The sequence below is a fragment of the Carettochelys insculpta genome, chromosome 3 (assembly GCF_033958435.1).
Source record: "Carettochelys insculpta isolate YL-2023 chromosome 3, ASM3395843v1, whole genome shotgun sequence".
Lineage (NCBI taxonomy): Eukaryota > Metazoa > Chordata > Testudines > Carettochelyidae > Carettochelys > Carettochelys insculpta.
This window is the reverse complement of record NC_134139.1, coordinates 64491121-64514038: the sequence shown is the minus strand read 5'-3', so window position 1 is coordinate 64514038 and position 22918 is coordinate 64491121. Positions and strand designations below refer to the sequence as shown.

General features: G+C 41.8%; 1 protein-coding gene across 2 annotated transcripts in view; it reads left to right on the top strand.

Moving 5' to 3' along the window:
- Positions 1 to 22918, top strand: part of PPP1R21 (protein phosphatase 1 regulatory subunit 21) — a 74416-nt gene that overhangs the window by 15650 nt on the left and 35848 nt on the right. Inside the window, exons 8-14 of one of the 2 annotated variants that reach the window (XM_074990011.1) lie at positions 5641 to 5693; positions 7850 to 7999; positions 12147 to 12248; positions 12333 to 12421; positions 16042 to 16178; positions 17711 to 17803; positions 22394 to 22521. In XM_074990011.1, the coding sequence (XP_074846112.1) occupies positions 5641 to 5693; positions 7850 to 7999; positions 12147 to 12248; positions 12333 to 12421; positions 16042 to 16178; positions 17711 to 17803; positions 22394 to 22521 (752 nt within the window). The remainder of the gene's footprint in view (positions 1 to 5640; positions 5694 to 7849; positions 8000 to 12146; positions 12249 to 12332; positions 12422 to 16041; positions 16179 to 17710; positions 17804 to 22393; positions 22522 to 22918) is intronic. The other variant, XM_074990012.1, reaches the window with a different exon arrangement.

The following is a 22918-nucleotide window of genomic DNA, read 5'->3' as shown; positions in this document are numbered from 1 at the left end:
AACAGAATTTAATTGAAAGCTTTGCATGTCTTTTGAACTGTCATCCATGAGGGAACAAGTAATGGGTTTAGTCAAGTTAGCTTCCCAAGCCTTGAAGTCAGGCTGTTGAGAGTCCAGGCTCTTTGGCTCCCTTGTAGCCTTTGGGACATTTGCTGAGGAACTGGTGGCCAGGCTCCTCCACAGCTGTGTTTGAGCTGCCACTGGTGAGTGGAGTGCCCAGGGGATGATAAAGCCTTTGCTTCCTGGATCCCCAGCAACTTGTGTGTTGCCATGAAGCCAGAATTCCCAGGGAACATAGTTTGTTTTGGAAACACCAAAATATTCCTTCAGTGGGGACATTTTGGTGCTTTTGTGATGAAATATTTTACAGAAACTCATTTCCTGTAATTTTTTTTCCAACGTTTTTGGCCTTTTGTCCTGTTTTGAGGAACACTTCCCTCCCCCCAAAACACCTTATTTTTTTTCAGCGGTGACATTCACTTTCCTGCCTGTCTGAGATGGTGAATATGCAGCACTGCTCTTCAAAAACATTTCTGGCCTTGCTCTCCCATTTTGCCAAGCATTTCTGTTCAACACATGCGTGCTCTTTTTTCTGAGGTCTGAGATATTTTTGTTTGTGGGCTGCCAAAATGTGACATTAAACTTCAAAAGGGAGTTGAGTTCCCCTCATGATTTCTCTTTTTTTCATTAGATTAGAATACAGTAATGTTAGATTCAATTCTTGCACTTCAGAACAAGCAAAAGAAACCTAAAATACTCTTTGTGACAGCTCCTTCCATTTGTCACCAACAAAAAATAAAGAACTTTGTTGAGTATAAATGATATAAAATAGACAGTGTAGAAGTTGCTTTGAAACATTTTGTTTCCTCTTTGTAGGCAAATTGACCTAGTGTATAGATCACTTTAGCTAAACAAAAGTGGATAAGGATTTCAAATGCTAATACATGGCTGAATAAATCCGTATAAAACTTGAGGTGTTTTCTAGCTCTGAATACCCTTACTCCTGGAGAAGTGGACCCAGGCCAGATTGATGCATGCTTGTAATTCAGTGATCACCCTATGCCTAGAAAAGCATGTATTGCTATGAAAAAAATCTGAAATTTAATTTGTTTATGTGCTTTTATTTTTTTCTTGAAGCACAAGAACAAACTTCTAACAAATTGTCACACAGGTAGTATTAGGGATACATTGCTTTATGTGCAAAACCTGATGCTTTAATAAAATGTCATCCGAAATGATCAGAAAATGATTTTTAAAAGTCTGGAAACTCCTTAGTGGTATAAAAGTATCCTTTCAACCCTGCTTCCCTTGACTCCAGTTGTTACTGGATAAGTGTTAGAGTCTTTTACTGTTTTTTGTAAGTGTTAGCTCCAAATTTGTGGTTTTAAACTTACAAACCATTAAAAATCCAGATTTTGGAATGGAAATGCTATTTCAGCCATAACTGAAGGTATGTCTACACTAAGAGATACGGTCAAATTTGTTAAGGCTGATTTTTTTTTTTAGCACTTGGTTTTGTAAGGTCAAGGGTGCGTGTCCCCACTGGCTCATGAAGTCGATGGAGTGCGCACCCATTAGGGTGGGCAAGTTCGACTTCGTCAGCAATGCCCTGTGGATACCTGTCTCATAGTTCATGGTGCCCCCTTCATTGTGGGTTAAGCTCCCAGTGTCTGATGGGACAAAAACATGTTGTGGGTGGTTCTGGGTATGTCTCCTCAGCCTCCCTTAATGCACTTACCTCCTCCCCCTCACTTTGTAAAGAAACAACAAGAAGTGTTTTCACGTTGTTTTTTCACCCATGCAGTTGCCATTGCAAGGCTAGCAGCGATCCTGTCTAGCTTCAGACTGTTGTGGCAAGTATTCTGAAAACCTCACATTGTTCTGTGGTATGCGCAGAGCCTAAGCAGCCACCATAGCAATGAAGACTTTGAGGAGGCGCGGACACACACGAATGTGAAACCTTTGAGAGGAGGAGCGAGGAGAGTGCTGGCCGCACTCAATGCTCTGTACACGGTGGAGTGCCGTGAAACAAGCTCAGGCTGGTGGGCCAGCATTGTTCTGCACGTATGGGCCAATCAGCAATGGCTACAGAACTTCCACATACGTAAGGCCACCTTCATGGAACTTTGCAAATTCTTTTCCCCCACCCGGAAGTTCAGCAATACCAAAAGGAGACCTGCTCTAAAAGTTCAGAAGTGAGTGACACTTGCTCTGTGGAAGCTTGCAAAGCCAGACAACTAGCAGTCAGTGGGCAATCAATTCGCAGAGGGCAAATCTACTGTGGGGGCTGCTGTGATCCAGGTAGCCAAGGCCATGCAATACCTTTTTGCTACAAAGGACCACAAGTTTGGGAAACATGCGGGACATAGTGGGTGGTTTTGCTGTGATGGGGTTCCCTAACTTTGGCAGGGCAATAGATGGAATACACATTCCTACCTTGGCACCAGATCACCTTGCTGCAGAATACAATAAACCACAAGGGGTACTGCTCCATGGTGTTGCAATTGTTGGTGGATGAGAAGGGCCATTGCACTGACCTCAACGTTGGATGCTCGGGAAAGGTACTTGATGTACACATCTTTAGGAACTTTGGACTGTTCAGAAAGCTGAAGAATGGAACTTTCTTTCCAGACTGAAAAGTCCTGGGAGATCTAGCTTACCCCTTTCTCCCTTGGCTCATGAAGCCATACACTGGCAGCCTGGACTGCAGTAAGGAGCAGCTCAAACTACAGGATGAGCAACTGTGGAATGGTAATAGAATATGCGCTTGGCTGTTTAAAGCCCAGATTCAGGAGCCTCCTGACTTGATTAGACATCAGCAAAAGCAACATTCCTCTCATGGTGGCAGCCTGCGCTGTGTTTTATAACTTATGTAAGAGTGTGAGGGGAAAACTAAATGCCAGGCTGGAGGGCTGAGGCAGATCACCTGGCCCGTAATTATGAGCAGCCAGACAGCAGGGCAATAAGGAGAGCACAACGAGGGGCACTGCTAATCAGGGAGGCTTTGAAAAACAGCTTTATGAATGACCAGACAGTGACATGAGTCATACCTGTTGCTGTTCAGGAGGGTGCCCCCTGTATGGTGTTTGCTGGCCTGTAAACCCTGTGAAGTTTTCTCCTCTCCCCCCAGCCCCAAGTAACACAAACAATAAAGATACTGTTTTTGAAGGCTTAATCGTTTTTATTTTGGGTACAAACTGAAGCACATAATAAAAGAGTTCATGGAAGGGGCTTCAGAGGTGAGTAAGCCAAGGGCTAGAGGCATTTTGTCATCACAGGTGGGGTCAATGTCAGCTTTCTTCTCTGAGAAGCATCTCTGGGAGTGGAATGGAAGGCTCCTTTGACTTCAGCCCCCTCTTCTGACAGTCTGTGGTATAGGGGTGGGGTGTGGATTGGAACATGGTGAGGAGGGCATGTGGTGGTTCAGCATTTGCTGCAGTGCGGCTCTGTGCTCCTGTACCAGCCACATCAGACAATCTCTTTGCTGCACTGTCATCTCCTCCTAGGTCTGGACTTCATGCTCTCTGAGTGCCCTCTTCTCCTCCCAATCCACCTTCTTCTCCAGTGTGGTTCTCCTCCATGCATGTGCCCTGGCCCTGTGGGTGGCTTGCATGTGCTCCAGGAACATATCTTCCCATGTTTTCTCCTTATTTGTGCCAGTCTAACGTGTGGAGGGGGTGGGGAGCAGTGGTCAGAGCCTGTTGTTGCGCACACACTGCAACAAAACATAGGTTGAGGCCATACATTAGGGAGATACGTTTACTGTATATGAGAAGTTTAACCACACACAAATTTCATAGTTTCGTGAAACAGCCTCTGTGGCAAGCAATAGGGATGTGTTATGTACAAGGACAAATTTTGGCTTTCAGTCATCCTTTGCAGCAGGTTCTTCTGTTTAAGGGACCTGCTTGACTTGGTTCACCTCCAGTCATGTTAAGGCATAGATGGGGAGTCCAGCAGGGGAGGCAAGGCAGAGCAGTGGGGTTTGTGCTATTGGGGCTGTGTGGCTCTCGCAGTCACTGCATGTCGTCTTACCTCCCTCAGCTGGGACAGTGAACATTTCCTTTCCCCCGCAACAGCCTGGGGTAGGTCAGGGAGGGGGACTGTCCAGGCATGGGGAGCAGCTTGTACTGTCATAGCTTAATGCTCCTTCCCCAGCGTCCTCTAGGTTGTAATGTGAGATTAGCCTCCTGAGAATAAGGAATGGACGCTGACTGAATGTGGCCAGAATGCTTCACTGCTTTGTGCTGCAGTGATGCCAGATTACTTACTGGTGGCTTGGCGTGGAAAGGTCCTATCAAAACCTTAAGAGAAGGATTAAAATACCGTGTGAGAGCTTCGTGGGATGTGCAGGGAGGCTTGCCGCTCCATCCCCAGACATGTTACGTTGTTCCAGGGAAGCTGGGCTCTGTAGGTACAGCTCCCATCACAGATCACACACAAGTGCCTTGCAGCCTGATTAAAAATGAGAACTCAACAGAGGTGCCCTCCCTGCTATCCCGATTCAGCTGCGAAATGCCCTGGGAGGAGGGGATGCCAAAGTTCCTGGCCGTCAATTAGATCAGCTGCTGTGTTCGGCTGCTGGCCGTTGTCGTCATCTTCCTTTTCCTCATTCATTATGTCTTCCATGCTGTCACCAGAGGTGTCCCCAGACTCTTTGACAGTAGTTGGGTCACTCCCTAGAATCCGATGCTGCTGCTGATCATAGAAGTGGTGTGTGTGTTGCGATGACCCAGAACATATGTTTGCTTCCTTTGTCTTCTGGTACACCTGCTTGAGTTCCTTTATTTTCATGCAGCACTGCTGGGCATCCCCAATGTATCCTTTTTCCACCATGCCCTGTGAGATCTTGGCATAGATGTCTGCGTTTTCTTTTGCTGCTTTGTAGTTCTGCCAGCACAACTTCATCTTTTCCCTTGACACACATGCACAATAAGGTCCTGGATCTCCTGCAAATTCCATGCTGGAGCTCATCTGTGACCCTGGGAATTCATGGCTAGATGTGCTGCTGAGATGTCCTGTCTGCTCTGCTTCCCAGGCTGGTCAAACAGGAAATGAAATTCAAACTTTCCTGGGCCATTTCCTGCATACCTTGAGAGCAGCAGAGCTGAAAGTGGTGACCAGAGTGATTCGACTGGGGCACTGTGGGACAGCTCCAGGAGGCCAAGAACATCTACTTTCACAACCTTCTGTCTGCACTACCCTAAAGTCGATCATTCGAGGTTGAATTTGGCATTACTACTTGTGAGAAGCAGGAGTGCCAAAATCAACCTTAGGAACCCTTAAAGATAGTGGAACAGGCCCTGTAGTGTGGACTGATAGCTGTCTTGGGTCAACTTTCTAAGCAAAGTTTGACCTAATCTCCTAGTGTAGACCAAGCCTTAGTCACCGTAATAGTGCTGTGTGGATGTTTATTGTGATTACTTTTAAAATCAAATTATTTTTCAGTTCAGGTATGTACTATCTGGTATCAACTGCAGTTTTTCTATGCCAAATTTGTTACATTTATTTTAAACTCATTGACATTGCAAGCAGATTAAATGTTAAATTTAGGTGATTTCCTTTTTTAGACTGAAACAAGAATTTAATGAAAAAAGTCTCCATTATTTGTATGTATAATTGTCCATTTTTGGCTTGTAGGATCTAGTCAATATAATGCTTTGAATGTACCTTTACACAATAGAAGATGTCAGGTAAGTAATAACCTTGCATGTGTTAGCCAGTAAAAGTCTATTTTTTGTGTATATAAATGAAATATGAATGTTCTTAGGACAAAAATGTAAATGTCCGATAGAGCCTGATGCTGATCAATAAGCCAAAAAGCTAGTTTGGCTGCACTGCTTTTCATATAATACTTCTCAAGTCCTCTGCATTTTAGCACAGGTCATTCAAGTTCTACTCCTAGGCCAGGTCAGTGGAAGAGTTCTGTGTTGCCCAGAAGCCCCACCCTTATGTATCAAAGTTATGGATAAGAGCAAGTACATATGCAGTTGGCTGGACACAGGAGCAGTATAAGCACCACCCAATGCTTTTGTTGAAGATGTGGGTTGACACTGCTTACTGGCCCTTCTAGGCTCGTGGAAGGGAAGAGGAACAGCTGGATGCAGTGTGAAGGTTCCTGGATCCAGGCTCCAAGGATTCCTTTAGAAAGATTACCAAAGCTGCCCTTTGCTCTTCAGGAGCCTGTGTGAAGAGAATGAGCTCACTAGCTCTGTTGCCCTAGCCAAGCTGGTAGTGAATAGATGACTCTCACTGGCCTGTTTTGTGATGGGGATAGTCTAGCTCCAGGTAACTTATGATTGACAGGGCAAGACTGAATCAGTACTTGAAGTGGCCTCCCTTTTTCATCTATGGGAATATGGTGTCAGTCGATCTCTGACCCTGCATGCAGTATAGAAGTAGATCCATACTAATTGGCAGACTTAAAAATATTCAGGGCAGATATTTGCACATGTAGTTTTACTGCATTTTAAGAAGTTTTACCGTAGCTGCACTGGTTGAAATACACAGATCCTTTCAAAAAAGGGAAATATATAAAGCACTATGTCCGTGGAGACTCAGCAAACCGAAATTTTATAGCAGGGATTTTTATTGAGACAAGACAGGAGGGGGAAAAAAAACAAAAACATAGAGTAGTTGGTAATGAATTGTGAAAGGAGGATTGCAGGACGTATCTTCAGCAAAGGTCCACCAGGGAACTAAGTCACATGAAAAGGGAATATGCCGTTTTATGTTAAAGACTTTCTAAAGTTATTCTTGGGTTACTGTGTGTAATTTTGTAGTAATAGGCATGGCTTGGTTAAGAAGTTAGACCTTGGACAGCTTCACAAAGGTATTTTGGCATCTGAAGATAGGTACCTACCTAGAGGTATTTAGTGTAGCACCTAAGCAAGTGTTGAATAGAGTAGGTGAGTGTAACTTTTATATGTGCTTTATTAAATCCCACTGGCTACATCTACACTACAGAGATTTTTCGAAAGAAGCTCTTCCGGAAGATCTCTTCCAAAAGAATTTCTTTGGAAGGAGTGCACCCATGCACAAAAAAGTGGATTGGAAGAGTCTACACATCACCTGTCTTTCAAAAGAACAGGACAGGGATTGAAAAATCAGGTGCCATGAGGACTGCTTTTTCAAAAGAAGGGCCCTGAGGCACGTCTGCACGTGGTTGGTGTTTTTTGAAAGAAGGCGCTCTTCCTGAAACGGGAGTGGAAGAGTGGTTTTGAAAGGAGCACCTCATTCTTTCCATTTACTTTTGAAAGAAAACTTTTTGCATGTAGACGTTCCACGGGACCTTTTGAAAGAGCCTCCTTCTTTCAAAAAATCTTTCAAAAGAACTTGCCAGTGTAGATGCAGCCGCTCAGTGCCTATCACCATGATAGGTGCTGAACTCCCATAAAAGATTTTTTAAATACAGTTAAACACCTTTGTAAATTTATCCCCTTTTTACTGTTTTATAAGTATTGAAACACTTAGATTATAAAATGAAGTAGTGCAGAAAATTGCTATGGCAAAATGTTGGTGTGATGCTGCATGATATAAAAGCATTCTTTATCTTTCATAGTAACAATCTAGAATTCCAGGTGGCTGCTTTGTCCTACCACACAACACATTAAGACCTTCATTTTAAAACATAGTAAACCGTAAAACCATACGCAGCTGATCTCTGGATACAGTCTTACTGTCCCGTCTTTGAGACAGAAAGATCTAAATCGAATTAAGGGGTCAAATGTGATAGGATAGTGGATAACTGTTCTTGTCGCATCTAAATATTGGTTATGTTGTTTTAAGGCTTCCATTTAAAGGTTGTATTTGTTATAACTGAAGTATACCAACTCTCTTTGTATTAAAGCTGAAGTTGCGAGACATTGCTGGTCAGGCTTTGGCTTTCATTCAGGATCTTGTGACAGCTCTTCTGAACTTTCATACTTACACGGAGCAGAGAGTCCAGATTTTTCCCATTGATTCTGCCACTGATACTATATCACCACTAAATCAGAAGGTAAACTTGATTTTTTCAGTCAATATTGTACAGAAACTTTATACTTCGGGCTGTTCCTGATCAGACAGCATCTCCTCTGATCCCTCTCATGTGAAACACCTTATGTTGTTTTTATTGAAGCAGCATTAACAATTCCTGAAGGAGCAGTGAGAGGATCCACTGCTGTGAGAGGAATCCTTTGGGCGAAGGAGAAGGGATGGCTCTAGAGAATCCTATTTCTTCTCTCCTCAGTCACCTTAAATATGTGAACAGTAGTCAAAACAAGTCTTTGCTGGATGCAGAGAAGCCAAACTAAACTGCACTTATGAAATCGGCCAGCAGATTACTTTCAAATATCTAAGTATTACACTGTCTGAGAGCTGTCCCTTCCCTTTAATAGCTTCTATAAGAATATTTTGAGAGAGTGATGTGAGGACAGAGAAAGGCCCAGTTAACTGTATACGTTCACATCTCTGTATTAGGAAATTAAAAGGGAATAGAATTTATAAATATTAGAGGTGACATTATTATGGTTTGTATAAAAATAACTTTATTTTTGGACTCTTTCCCTGGCTATTCATTATCATAGAATCATAGGGCTGGAAGGGACCTCAGGAGGTCATCTAGTCCAGCCCCCTGCTTCAAAGCAGGATCAACCCCAACTAAGTCATCATTATTGTACGGTCTGATCTTGGGCTACCTGTCTGTCTTTTTAAGCATCCTTATGTTCTGGAGTGATTATAAAGCTTTGTGTCCATATGTTGCTTTGAGCAATCTTAGATGAAAGAAGCTAAGGAAGAGGTTATACAGAAAAGGCTAATACAAGTTGTGGTGAAATCTTTTTCTACAGCATAATACGTTGTCCAGAGTTGTTGAGCATATTCCATATGATTGTCTTGTTTCTTTCTATGGGACAAAGCTCAAAAGAGCTGTCTATCCACACTTTGTAATCTAAATCTTTCATTGCCCTTAGATATTGAATCTAGAATTTCAGTGCCAAGAAGAGTGCTTAAATGTTTGGAGACCCCAATTTACCTTGGGCAACTGTAATCCAAATTGTAGGCAGCTTTTCCATTCTATAACCTTCTTATAGAATATTTTGGCCTTCTAATATATTCAAATTATTTAGCTTGGGTTATAAGCTAAAAGTTATCAACTTCTCCACTTTCAAGATCTCTAAGGCTGTAGCCACATCAGCCCCTCCTTTTGGAGGGACTGTGGTAATGTGGCACTTTGGGGTATGCTAATGAGGCGCTGCTATGAATATGCTCATTAGCATGATGGCAGCTGCACGCACTTCAAAAACCAGATGGGAATAAGGGTCTTTCAAAATCAGGGGGTCGTTTCAAAAGGCCGCCGGCTACACGGGTGGCTGCGTTTCAAAACCCGCAGTTTCAAAGTGCGTGCTGCTGCCATTATGCTAACGAGGCACTACATATTCATGGCTGCGCATCGTTAGCATATCCCAAAGTGCCATCCTACCATAGCCCCTCCAAAAGGAGGGGTTAGCGTGGCCACAGCCTAATACCATTGCCAGTACTATTAACTAAATAGCTCTGCACTTTGAGCTGTAAGAATTAGCCTTTTAGTATTTCGTTCTGTGGTAAATTTCTCTTCAGGAGCAGAACAGAAAGTAGATTAAAAAGTCAGACACTTTTTGCATCAGATTTACTTACAAAACAAGTTTGAAAGTGAAGATGTACTCCAAAAAGTACATACTAACAGCACGATCTTAGATAGCTGATCTGGTTCCTCTTGGCATGTTCTGTGCCCGATCTACTGACTTGCGTGACAAATTCTTCCTTTTTACAAATCTTTATAGCACTTCAGAGTCAACACAGTGGAGTGTGTAAGTTGTTTGTATTTGGTCTTTTGCATCCTAAGAATTGTTGATATTCCAGTCACTTACACCTATTCAAATATTTGGAAGACCAAGGCATTGTGCAGGTGTCTTTGGGGGTATAGTGCCCCCCAGAATCTTTCTCAGGGATGATATGAAAGCAGATAGGACCCAGCTTGACTCCCTTGAGTCTATGGTGAATGTGCAGAGCTGGCTGTTAGAAAAGAAACACATTGTGAGTTGAATACATTTGGTTTGCAAATCATTCCAAAATGCCATTTTGTGTTTCAGGGGTCCCTTGTCTAAAATTGCTGGGCAAAGCAGGTCTGCATAATTCAATTCAAGTGAGTTTAGTAGTTGGATAAGTTCCCAGCTGGACAGTCATGGACACTGATATTCTCTTTTATCCATTGGACAGACATGGCATGTAAACTACCCCAGAACAATGTAAATGATCCCAAACCGTTCCTTTCCAGAACCTCTGTGATTGGAGTAGATCAGTCTTTCCTGCCCATTCACTGTAGTTGCCCTCTCTGTAGCTAAAGACATAGCAGTTCTACTGTTGCTTGCTATGTGGACACTTTTCCCATTGGGATCTGAAAGAAGACTTTTTTTTTTCCTGTTGGATTTTTCAACAGTTTGACTCAGGAGTGATCCCTTTTTATAAGCACAATGTGCCTCTCACCACAAAGCTTCCCTGCCTCCACTGTTACTGAAATAGGGTCACATTAAACACACAGAAAATAGAACACCCTCTTGTAGCTTTTTCTCCCGTCTTTTTTCTTACTATTGTCACATTAGATTGAGTTCTTTGAAGTAGGACCGTGTCTCCCTATGTTTGCATGCCTTCAGACTATACAACTGGATCGTATTTGGCACCTCTGGGTAATACTGCAGTGCAAACTTTATATGAATAACATGAGATTTCTTAGTGAGGTGTTGACCTTCTTGATAGGGATTCATCGTTGTCAACACTTTTGGAAATAGTTGTTGGCAGGGAAAGGTGCCTCCATGTGGTAAAAAGTGATAACTCAAATCACTGTTGCCATTTGATCCTTCAGTTTCTAATAGGGTCTCTGTCCAGTAGTTCAGGGAGGGTTTGTGTGTATGTTTCTTCCTGCTCTCTGAGCTTTGTTTTTCTGTGACCTGGTTTTATCTTGCCCTTTTATCACTTATTTTTTGAAGTACACCTTTTGTTTCCATTGCTTCCACTAGAGCTGTCTGACAGTTCAGTATCTTATGTGAAAGCTTCTTCTGAAGCTTTCTTTTATTTATCTGTTTGACAAGCATGATCTCAGTTTTTCCACTGAGCTGTGCAGAAATGTCCCCTTCATTGCTACAGAGTTCTCAGAACATCAGTGTCATGAAGTGAATTGGTACACTTACACTGATATATTTTTCTCTAATTTCAGGTTTTGTCTGGTACTGTCAAGCTATTCCTAAATGTTCAAAGTAGATATGGACCATTCTTAATTCAAATACTATTTTTTCTTTATGTATTGGATTGTTGGCTGTATAGGGACTTCAGCATCATACGAGATAACTCTGAGTCCAGACAATACACCTTATAAGCATTCTGCTTGTGCTACTTAAAAGGTTCAGGATTTATCGTTTTTTCTTTGCTTTGCCCAGATTTGTGCATGTATGTCCGGCGCTGTGCTTTCTTCTTGTTAACATCACACGGTGTTCTTTTATGCTTTTTTATTTTTGTAGAATCTGCACAATAAAATCTGATAGTAGCTTCTAGATGCTGCTACAGCATAAATAATTCCAAATCATTCCGTGGGGGAAATTTAAAAAAAAAAGTTTATTTTGAATTGCATTAGAATAAATTGCTTAAAATTCTGAGGTGGTAGTGCACTTGAAAGCCAGTGTTACTGTTCATACAAATCGTTATGACTTCATAGCTTAGTAAGAAAGCACATGTTAAAAGCACTGTTCTGAAGTAGACCTCTTTGGAAGAGAAAGGTATAATACTTTTGAAAGGGTCCTTAAAGAAGCTTTACTTTTAAAGCACTTAATTTAGGTTTTGTTGTTATTTAAGGGACTTGGGGAGATGTGCATAGCCACGAAAAATTTCATCTCCCTTTTCTGAGAGATTAGCCCCAGTATCCTTGACCATAGTTTGCTTCTAGTGTCATTTCCTCCTTTTATAATGGTGCCTTTCAGAGGTGGCTTTACATCAATAAGAGGAATTAACCTTGTTGTGAAACACTTTGGGATTCTTCGCAAGGAAAAGTGCTATATTAATGTGAAATAGTCATCTGTCAGCACTGAGCAGTTTGTAATCTGCACTAGCAAGCACCACTTAAACCTCTTTTTGTTCAGTTCTCACAGCATCTTCATGAAAATGCATCGTATGTTCGCCCTCTGGAGGAAGGAATGCTTCATTTGTTTGAGAGTATTACAGAAGATACTGTGACTGTGCTGGTAATATTTTTGATCATACTTTTCCCTGGTGGAAAAATAAATTACTCTGCAAATAGCTCTTAAATCTGGTTATCTTTTCCTTAGGAAACAACTGTGAAATTGAAGGCCTTCTCTGAACATTTAACTTCCTACACATGTTTCCTCAGGAAGATTCTTCCTTATCAGTTAAAAAGGTATTTTCATCTTGAAATCTGTTAAGAGTTTTAGCTTAGATTACCAGTCCCAACTACTCAAATATCATCAGATCACCCCCAGAACACTATGCAGTTGGCTTAAAAACATGAGATTTCTTTTTAAATGGGGAGAGGATTCTGTGCTTTCTGGCTTTTGAGGCAGTGTACGCAATATAGTTGACGGGTTTTTTTCATGCAACCATGAGGTCTAGAAACTTATATTTGGGGAAAAAAAAAGCTAGAGGTATAATGGTTGCAACAGGTGTGAGTTTGAGGGAAACATAATAACTACAATAAACTTTTTAGTATCCAGCAGCTCCTGGACCGGGAGGCTGCTGGGTGTTCAAACATTCTGGATAATAGAGAGGCATACCTAGCAATGGATAACACTAAGAAAAACAGGATTAGATACTAAGAAACAAACATAAATGTATGCAGAGTACTTTATTTACTAACAGCAGTGGTACTGTACACTCTATTTGCTGTATTTATTTGTATTTACTCTCACTGTACTGTACTTACGGAAACACAACCGTAATTTACTTATGGTTAAAATGCCAGTTGTTTGAGAGTTCTGGATAATAGAATGCTGGATATGAAAAAGTTTATTGTACATTGGGAATCTTGTGATAAATCCTTGTGAACTGACAACTGTGGAATTGCATTAAAATTGTTTGCTGAAATAATAGATACCTTGGGTCTGCATCAGGCTGGGATATTTGTCATATACTTATGGCATCTTCTGACTAGCACCTGTAAAACAAAGCCATATCCTTGCCCCCTTTCAGGTTGTCTTTTTTCTCTGTTTATTATGCACATTTCATTACCTGCCTCATTGAATGGGTTGGAAAGGACATGATAATAAATAATGGACAAAATAATACTCAAAATCAGGATATGGGCTGTGAGGTGAAGGAGTGAGGAGAAGGCATTGCTGTTCTATCCCTCTCTTTTCATTCCCCCGTAGAAAACTTGTGATCATTATGTGGGGTAGAAGAAGGGACAGATGGATTATATTCGGCTTGTTAGGATGGTTCTCTCCCTGCTGATAGCTCTGTAACTTACCTTCCTAAGAGTATATTATCTCATTGTTTCTTTGTATTTTCTCGTCTGTTGTGTCTTGTTTTATACTTAGATAGTACGCTCTTTGAGGCAGGACCGTTTCTGTTCTATATGTACGTTGCCTGGCTTAGTGGGGTCCTTGTCCATGCCTGAGGTTACTAGATGCTAGGATATTACAAATAATAGTAATTAACAGCAAAGAGAATGAAACACCAAAGTGATTGGGATTGGAAGTTAAAAAACACCTAGGTCAGGGGTTGGCAACCAAAATAGTAAGAGCCCTTTTTTTTTTTTTTTTCAAATTCAGTAAAAACTCAGTAATTAAAGAGCTGCAATGCATGTGAATATGAGATGGTCCTTAATATATAATGTCAAACCATACTTTTTTGTGACCCCTATTTTAAGAACAGCGTGCGCACACACAGTGATTTCTAATGGGATACCTGTTTGTTGCAGGACGTTTGCAAACGTTTTACATATTCTCTTGAGGTTGCATTTTTTGTTGTTGGCGAATTTCTCATTGCAAATTAGACTTAAAGGGAGCCCAGATAAACTCTGTATAAATGCAAAAGATTGGGTCCATTTAGTCCAAAATGCTCTGTTTTCATCTTCGATTTTCCTTTTTTTGAAGCCATTCCAACCACACTTTAATTATGACCATTTTATTTCATGTTTAATTTCAGTTGTCTTTATTAAAATGCATGTTACCCTTCAGAGCAGGAATGCTGCAAATTTCTTTTTCCTTTTCAAAATCAAGACTTTATTAGCAACACAAAACAAAGATACAGTATCATATCCCACAATGCACTGCACGTATTAAAGCGGGGTTTATTCAATATTTTGAGATCACATATCATTTGCTATTTAGAGGTGAGTTGTTCATTTTTGGGCTTTTAGACATTCACCATTTATGGAAAAATAATCAGAAGGTGTGTATATGTGGGTTTTTGGTAAGCTTTGCAATTATAATGTTGGAAGCCCCAAATAAGTCTTTAAAGAGTCACATGTGGCTCCAGAGCCACAGGTTGCTGACCCCGACCTAGGTTATGAAATATGTTTAGCTGATCCATATGCTGGAGAAGAGTCAACACAGCCCTTATAAAGGGAAATCGTTCCTCATCAATCTGTCAGAATTTTCTGAGGTGTCTGCAAGCATGTGGACAAGAATGAGCCAGTTGATATGGGGTACTTGGACTTGAAGAAAGCCTTTGATAAGGTCCCATACCAGCAACTTTTGAGAAAAGTAGGCAGTCATGGGTTAAGAGGGAAGGTTCTCATGGATCAGTGACTGTTGACATAAGTAAGGGGTAGAAATAAATGGTCATTTTTCATAATGGAGGGAGGTAAACAGCGGGGTTTCCTTAGGATCTGTACTGGTAACTGCACTATTCGACAGGGAAATAGTACCTGGAAAAGGGGGTAAATTGTGTGATGGTGGGATTTGCATATGATACAAAATTATTGAAGAAAGGTAAGTCAAGTGTTAACTAGGAAGGGTTCTAAAGGGGTTTGACAAAATGGCAGATGAAATTCAGTGTTGATAAATGCAAAGTAATGCATGTTGGAAAACATAATCCCAACTATTCATACAAAATGATGGGTTCTAAGTTGTTACCACTCAAGAAAGAGATCTTAGAATCACAAGGGATGTTTCTCAAAAAACATCTGCTCAGTGTGCAGCAGCAATAGCCTTCTCCCCCCAAACTAGCGATGTTAGGAACCATTCGGAACACTACCAATAACAAGACAAATTATCATCGTGATACTATATAAATTCATTGTTTGCCCATGCCTTAAATATCGCATGTTGTTCTGGTTACCCCATCACAAAAAGATGTAAGAATTAGAAAATATATAGAGATTAAGGTATAGAACCGATCTCATATGAAGAGGGAAATAAAAAGACGGGGACTGGTCAGTTTAGAAAAGAGATGGGTATAACAGAGGTTTGTAAAATCATGAGTGGTGTAGCTGCAGTGAACAGGGAAGTGTTATTTATCCCTTCACGTAACGCATGAACTAGGGGGTCATCCAATGAAATTAATAGGTCGCAGGTTTAAAACAAAAGGAAGTACGCACAACACAATCAACCTGTGGAACCTGTTGCAAGAGGATATTTTGAAGGCCAGAACAATAACTGGATTAAAAATGGAATTAGATAAGGTTACAGAGGATAGTCCATCAATAGTTGTTAGCCAGGGTATTCAGGGACACAATCCCAGGCACTACATGTCCCCAGACCTTTGATTGCCAGAAGCTGGAACTGGATGAGAGGGGGTGGATCACTTAATTCCCCTCTCATGTTCCTTCACTTTGAAGCATGTGGCATTGGTCACTGTAGGGAGATAGGTACTGGGTTTGATGGACCATTGGTCTGATATGCTGTGCAGCTTTTTATGTACTTACAAATAAATAAATTTGCAGCTCCTTTTCTCTCACTGCTTCTCTAACTCAGAATTTAAACAGCAGCAAAGGTGTGTGTATAGTGTCAGTTCTGAAAAGTATGTATTTTTTGGCAAGCTACTCAATTCTTTAAAAATAAATTTGTATATTCCTAGTTTGGAAGAAGAGTGTGACTCTTCTCTTTGCACAGCTGCTTTAAGAGCCAGGAATCTGAAGCTCCACAATGATATGAAGAAATTGACTGCAGTGTTTGAGAAGTTACACACGTACACTAGTCTTCTTGTCTTGCCAAGTAAGTGTCCATTATAGCTCCAGTTTATTGAAAGGATGCTAATACTCCTGGTTTTGAACCAACCATATGCAAATATAATACAGAAATATTAGGTCTTCATAGAACAGCATGATGCACTGGCTAAGCAATAGGTGTTAAATGTTTGTAGAAAAAAAGATAAAAAGGGCTATGAGCTTTTTGTGGTATAATTACCATTTGTGCCTTTATATCTTTATAAAGCAATCAATCTTTAATTATTAAGTCAGAACCTTCCATCGCTTCCTCACCACCACCGAAACAAACAGCTTTCCTTTTTCTCTTACCTTCCCCAATAAAATACAGTAAAAGTTTTGTTATCCAGCTTGTTGCAGGAACTGGTGTGCCAGTTAGCCCTATATCCTGGTTAACTAAGAGTTTGGAGTGTGGGGGCTCTGAGCGGATATAGGGTGATGGGATTTGGGAGGGAGCACAGGCTCTGGGTTGGGGGGTGTGAGCACCAGACGAGGGCTAGAAGCGGGGAGCTCAGTTCAGGATGTGGGAGGAAAATCCAGGCTGGGAAAGTGGCCTGCCTGGGGATTAGAGTTTTGGGGTGAGGGCTCTGGGATGGGAATAAGGGCTGGTGTGCCAAGCATGGGGGGAGAGTTTGGGTGTGGAAGGGTCTTGAGGAAGTGGGGGTGTGGGAGGAATTTTGGGGTGCCAAATCTGAGTGGTGCACAGCTTTGGCAGCTCCCTGAAAGAAGCAACAAGTCACCACTTCTCCTAGGCAGACAAGTGGCCGGGCAGCTCAGCGCTCTGCCCACAGGCAGTTCCACTGTTGTCTTCCATCCAAGTTTACTAACTTTGTCAGACAATAAGATCTTTGGATGTAGCTCTTGGGGTGGAGGGTTGAGGGGCTGTGCCTGGAGCCTCTCTGTACCTGTTCTTCCACTGGGGAGCAGCAGGGACATGTTGCTTGCTGACCCCACACCAGCTGTGCCTCCAGCAAAGATCAGAAATGCGGGTTTATAGAGCTTTCCAGGTGGTACAGGTTTTTCTGTACTACCCAAACAAACTTAAAAGGTATCTGTCTAACTATAACAGTGTGCAGGTGAAACACAATCACTTGAACCTCAGTTTAGTGCTATAAAATAAACCCCTAAATATATAGTGGCAAAGTGGAAAAAGCAGCAGTGAGCAAATCACTGGATTGACCCTACCATTCAGAAAGACAAAAAGGTTCCTGGTAGAAAGAACCATTATCTTGGATAATAGAGGGTATTGCTACAAAAGTGTAGATTTCACCCTAAAATTGATTTTTCCAAACCAAAATACTCTGGTGTAATTGCAATTTCAGCGCATAATCTAAAAAGTTTAGAAATTTGACTTGATTGTATTGGTAAAATTCATTTAAAAAATGCTTTAATAATAATTATGCGTAAGTTTGGTTAACAAAAGTCTTGCTTCCCCAGCGCTGAAAAACCTGCAGATATTTTCACAATTTGGAAACCAGAGTACTTTCCGGGTTTGGTTATTTTTTTTAATTGATGGTTGTCCACATTCTTAATGTTTTGTAGGTATAAAACCAGTAGGGCTGCTTCGGACAAATTACAGGTCATTATTCACACACATTGCTGCAGGTCTTCATGGATTTCATGATGTTATGAAAGGTGAGATTAAATGAGGGTTAAGTAATTTAAAATAGACTATATATTAATTGTATTTGGATGCCTAGTTTTGAAAGTAAGGCTAAATATATCTGTCTTGTAATTTAGTTTGTAAAGAGTTATGTTAAAGGTTGAATGACTTAACATTTGGCCCGCCCAACATAATTTTAGTTTCCAAGGTTGCATATGCCTGTTGTCTTCATTCTCATAGGATCATAGACTCTTAGGGCTGGAAGAAACCTCAGGAGGTCATTGAGTTCAGTCCCCTGCCCAAAGCAGGATCAGCATTAACTAAATCATCCCAGCCAGGACTTTGTCAAGCCAGGACTTAAAAACCTGTAGGCAGGGAGATTTCACCACCTGTCTAGGTAACCCATTCCAGTGCTTCACCACCCTCTTAGTGAAATAGCTCTTTCTCATATTCAACTTAGACTTTCCCTACTGTAACCTGAGATCATTGCTCCTTGAACAGACTTCCTCTATCTTTTTGAACCCCCCTTTTAGGAAGTTGAAGGCTGATATCAAATCGCCCCTCACTCTTCTCTTCTGCAAACTAGATAAGCCAAAATCACTCAGCCCCTTCTCATAGGTCATGTTCTCCAGTCCCCTAATCATTTTGGTAGCCCACTGCTGGACCCTCTTAAATGCATCCACATCCTTTCTGTACTGGAGGGCCCAGAACTGGACACAATACTCCAGAGGTGGCCTCACCAGTGCTGAATAAAGGGGAATAATAGCTTGTCTAGATCTGCTGGAAATGCTCCTCCTAATGCACCCCAATGTGCCATTAGCGTTCTTGGCTACAACGGCACACTGTTGACTCGTATCCAGCCTCTCATCCACTATAATCCTCAAGTCCTTTTCTGCTGCACTGCTACTTAGCCAGTCGGTCCCCAACCTGTAACAGTGCTTGGGATTTTTCCATCACATGTGCAGGACTCTGCACTTGTCCTTTTTCAACCTCATCAAATTTCATTTGGCCCAAACCTCCAGTTTGTCTAAGTCACCTTCTCTCTGCCTCTCCAACTACCTTAGTGTTATTGGCAAATTTGCTGAGGGCACAATCCCTCCCCTCATCCAGGTCACTAATAAAGGTGTTGAGCAGTACTGGCCTTAGAACCAGTCCTTAGGGCACTCCACGTGAAACCGACGGGAACCAGACTTTGAGCCATTGATGATTAAATCTGGACCCATGGATCTGTGTAGTTTCTCCAAACAGTTCTTAGTCTGTTCTTTCCCCACCAAGGGCTGCTCAGCCCCTTCCCATACTGCGTTACTTTTTGCAATAGTCAGGGAGCTGACCTTGTCTGTGAAGAAAGAGGGAAAAAAACCCATTGACTACTTCAGCTTATCCCACATCATCTTCTACAAGGTTACCTCCCTCATCCAATAAGGGCTCCACATCATCCCTGATCATCCTCTTATTTGTTAACCTGCCTATAGAGTGTTTCTTGTTACCCTTCACAATCCTTGCTAGCTACAATTCCAGTTCTGTTTTCACCTTCCTGATTACTCTCCTGCATTCTTGAGCAATGTATTTGTGCTCCACCTTAGTCATCTGTCCAAGTTTTCACTTCTTACAAGCTTCCTTTTTGAGTTTAAGCTCACCAAGGATTTCCCTGCTAAGCCAAGCTGGTTGTCTACCATATTTGCTTTTCTGACTGCGCATCAGGATGGCTTGTTCCTGTGCCGTCAGTAGGGCTTTTTTAAAATACTGCCACTTCCCTGGACTCCCTTTCCCTTTATATTAGCTTCCAAGTGGATCCTACCCATCAGTTCTCTGAGAGAGTCAGTCTGCTTTTCTAAAGTTGAAGGTGTGTATTTTGCTGCTCTCCTTTCTTCCTTTTGTCAGGATCCTTAACACCACTATCTCATGATGGCTGCAGCCCAGATTGCAACCCACTTCTACTTCTAATGTTAATTCCTTCCCATTTTGTGAGCAGCAGGTCAAGTTGTGTGTGGCCCCTGGTTGGTTCCTTCAGCACTTGTGTCAGGAAGTTATCCCCAACATTCTCCAAAAACTTCCTGGATTGTCTATGTGCTGGTGTATTGGTCTCCTAACAGATGTCAGAGTGATTAAAGTCCTGCATGAGAACCAGGGCCTGTGAACTGGAAGCTTCTCTTAGTTGTCTGAAGAAAACCTCATCTACCATATCCACCTGATGTGGTGGTCTGTAGAAGACACAAACCACAACATCACCTGTGTTGTTTCTGCCTCTAAGTTTAACCCAAAGACTCTCAATGGGCTTTTCTCCCTCTATATACTGGAGCTCTCAGCAATCATATTGCTCTCTACAAACAGCGCAACTCCTTCTCCTTTTCTCCATGTTCTGCTGTCTGACACCACTGATGGAGCACCTGGGCATGGGGCTGCTTCATCCTCTACCAGTTATCCATTAACATCCCTAATTAAGAGTCTCAACCATCTGATCCTGGGATTTTCTTAATTTTTTTCATTCTAGTGCAGGGGTCAGCAACCCCTGGCGCACACACCAAGAGCAGCAAGTGAGCCGATTTTCATCGGCACACACAAGGTAGTAGCTCAGCCACCCTCCTCTTCCCCCTCCCTGTCCAACTGGGGTGCAGAGATCTGCACGTGCCACTCTGCAGAGCCGCTGTAGCAAGGCATGGGTGTGAGCCCTGCCAGCAAGCCTGCCAGCGGAGGGGCGGGGCAGGCAGGCTGGGCTGCAAGTGAGGGCATGAAGCTTCAAGGAACATGGGGTTAGGTGCGTCAGGCCAGAGGTTAGGCGGAGGTGAAGTTATTCCCCTCCTGCACACCCTCCCCATGACATTTACCCTCCTCTGGAGAAAGGGACTGAGCCCTCTGCATGCACACCCTTCCCCCCCTCCCCCCCTGAGGACAGGGACTGAGACCCTCTGACCCCCTCATGCCTTCCATCTGCCGCCACCCCTACTCACTGTCAGGATCGGGGCTGAGCCCTCTTGCTTTCCACTTCTGCCCTGTCTTCTACCTGGTCAATCGCTTCCACCATCCTTCGTGCAAGTGGCTAATTCAAGCGAGGTGTTCAGACGTCCTGCTTCCCCAGGGCTGCCCAGTTGCTTCCCTTCAGCTAGCTTTACCCCCAGCACATGCCAGCCCCATTTCTGCATGCCAGGACGTTCCTGCTTGTCACCAGCCACAGCTAAAGGTAGAGCTGTGCATCTTTATTTATTTATTAATGAAGCTGTTGTAAGGAGGATTGTTAGTGCCCTAAAAATATTACTAGCGCTCGAACTATAGATAGAGGTCAAAAGGTGAGATTTCAGCACTCTGCCTCAGAAAGGTTGCTGACCCTGTTGTAGTACATGGGGCTGAGGATTATCTCTTAACTAGAATATAATAAATGAGAAACTGGAACTGATCAGCTTTGACTGTCCCTCTAACATTTTTTACAGAAGGGATAATTTAATGATGTGTAGCAGACATTGCTATAGTTTAAACTGTATTATATTTGACCCTTTTTAATTAGTGCTAGTTGGGTACTATTGTAGGGGGAGACAGTTAATTAAAATTATTTTAAAATCCTTTTACAAAATGCTAAACGTTGTTAAAGCTCTTTCTAGAACCAAGACTACTGAAATTTTCAGTGCTAAGAGAAAGGAGGATAAATTCAGTTGACATTTATTTTTATATTTGATTATTCTAGTCAACTGTATAAATATCAGTATTCTGTATGTCCAGTCAGATATTTCCATTGTTCAGTCTTCTAGCAGTATTACTGCAGTTTATTACTCCACGTTAAACTGCTCTAAACCAGCACCCTGGGGACTGACCAGAGCCGAGCCAGAAAATTTGCCAGACCTTGGGAGGTCTATTGTTTAGCAGCATTACCAACACTTCCATTGCTGATTGGATTCTTAGAAGACAATTGTGGGTAAATTACAGTTAACAGCAGCGGAGGACACTGAGAGCCAGGACTGGTGGCTGTAAATAAACTTTATGGGACCACAGGAACCTTGGTCACACCCATGATAAGTGGTTGTCTGACTACCTAAATCATGCTGGATGACACATGCTATCAGATGAGTGCCAGTTTAGAGATTCAACCTGTACAAACTGCAGCTCCTATCTCTAAAAGTTGGTTGGACTGAAGTGCATTAGTCCAATCTCTATTTTATTTTTGTTTTCAGTACACCCTTAAAAAATGGACAGATTGTCATTAGAGCAGTCACAGGCACAACAGATGTATTGGGAACCAGAGGATAAGTTGTTGAAACAGACCAACATGAAGATTTCTTGCTGAACAAAAATAACCACAAACAAGAGGAGGAATTGTTGCACCATTAAGACAGTGATAAAGCTGCGTAGATACATTGGGTTGTTTCTTCTTGTCATATCACAGTTCATAAAAAGTAGACAGGTGTCTAAGTCAGCTAAGTCTTTCTTTTTTAGCATGTAATTTTTTCCATCGTGTGGATTTTTCACAACTATACAGTCCCTCTTTCTAGTGGTTGTGAGTTGCTGCCACTGAAAATCTGTAACTCAGATTTTCAGAAGCGTCCAGCATCTATTAGCTCTTGGTTGACAGCAATTAGGCAGAGAGTACAATATAGTATGAAGGTAACTAACATAATGTAATTATTTTCATTTAGAAATTTCCGAGCACTACAGTCAGAAAGCTGCCTTAGAGCACAAGCTTCCAACAGCCACACAGAAACTTATAACAACAAATGACTGCATCTTGTCCTCAGTAGTGGCTTTAACAACTGGAGCAGGGAAGGTAATTTTTGTTCCTTAGCCAAAATTTAGTAGTATCATCAGTCTAAATTCGTATTTAAAATCTCACTCTTCTCAAAGATTAAACTAATGTATAATGATATCAGGATATGACAAATTATGTAAAGATATGATTTGTTTTAGGATTTCCAGTACTATTTGCATACTTGTATCATCGGCAGTCCTGCAATGTATAACAACAATAGCGAACATGTTAAATGGGTGAGCAGGTACAATTGGGAATGATCTTTTTTTAGTTCATGTGCATGCAATGTGCAAGTTTTGTAAAGCCCCTAATAAATTTTTACTTGCAATTTTGCTATGAACTTCAGTTTCTTTGACTCGTCTTTCTCTTCTGAAGCAGCTCTTTCATTGTTCCTGCTACTTTTGTCTGTTTTCTT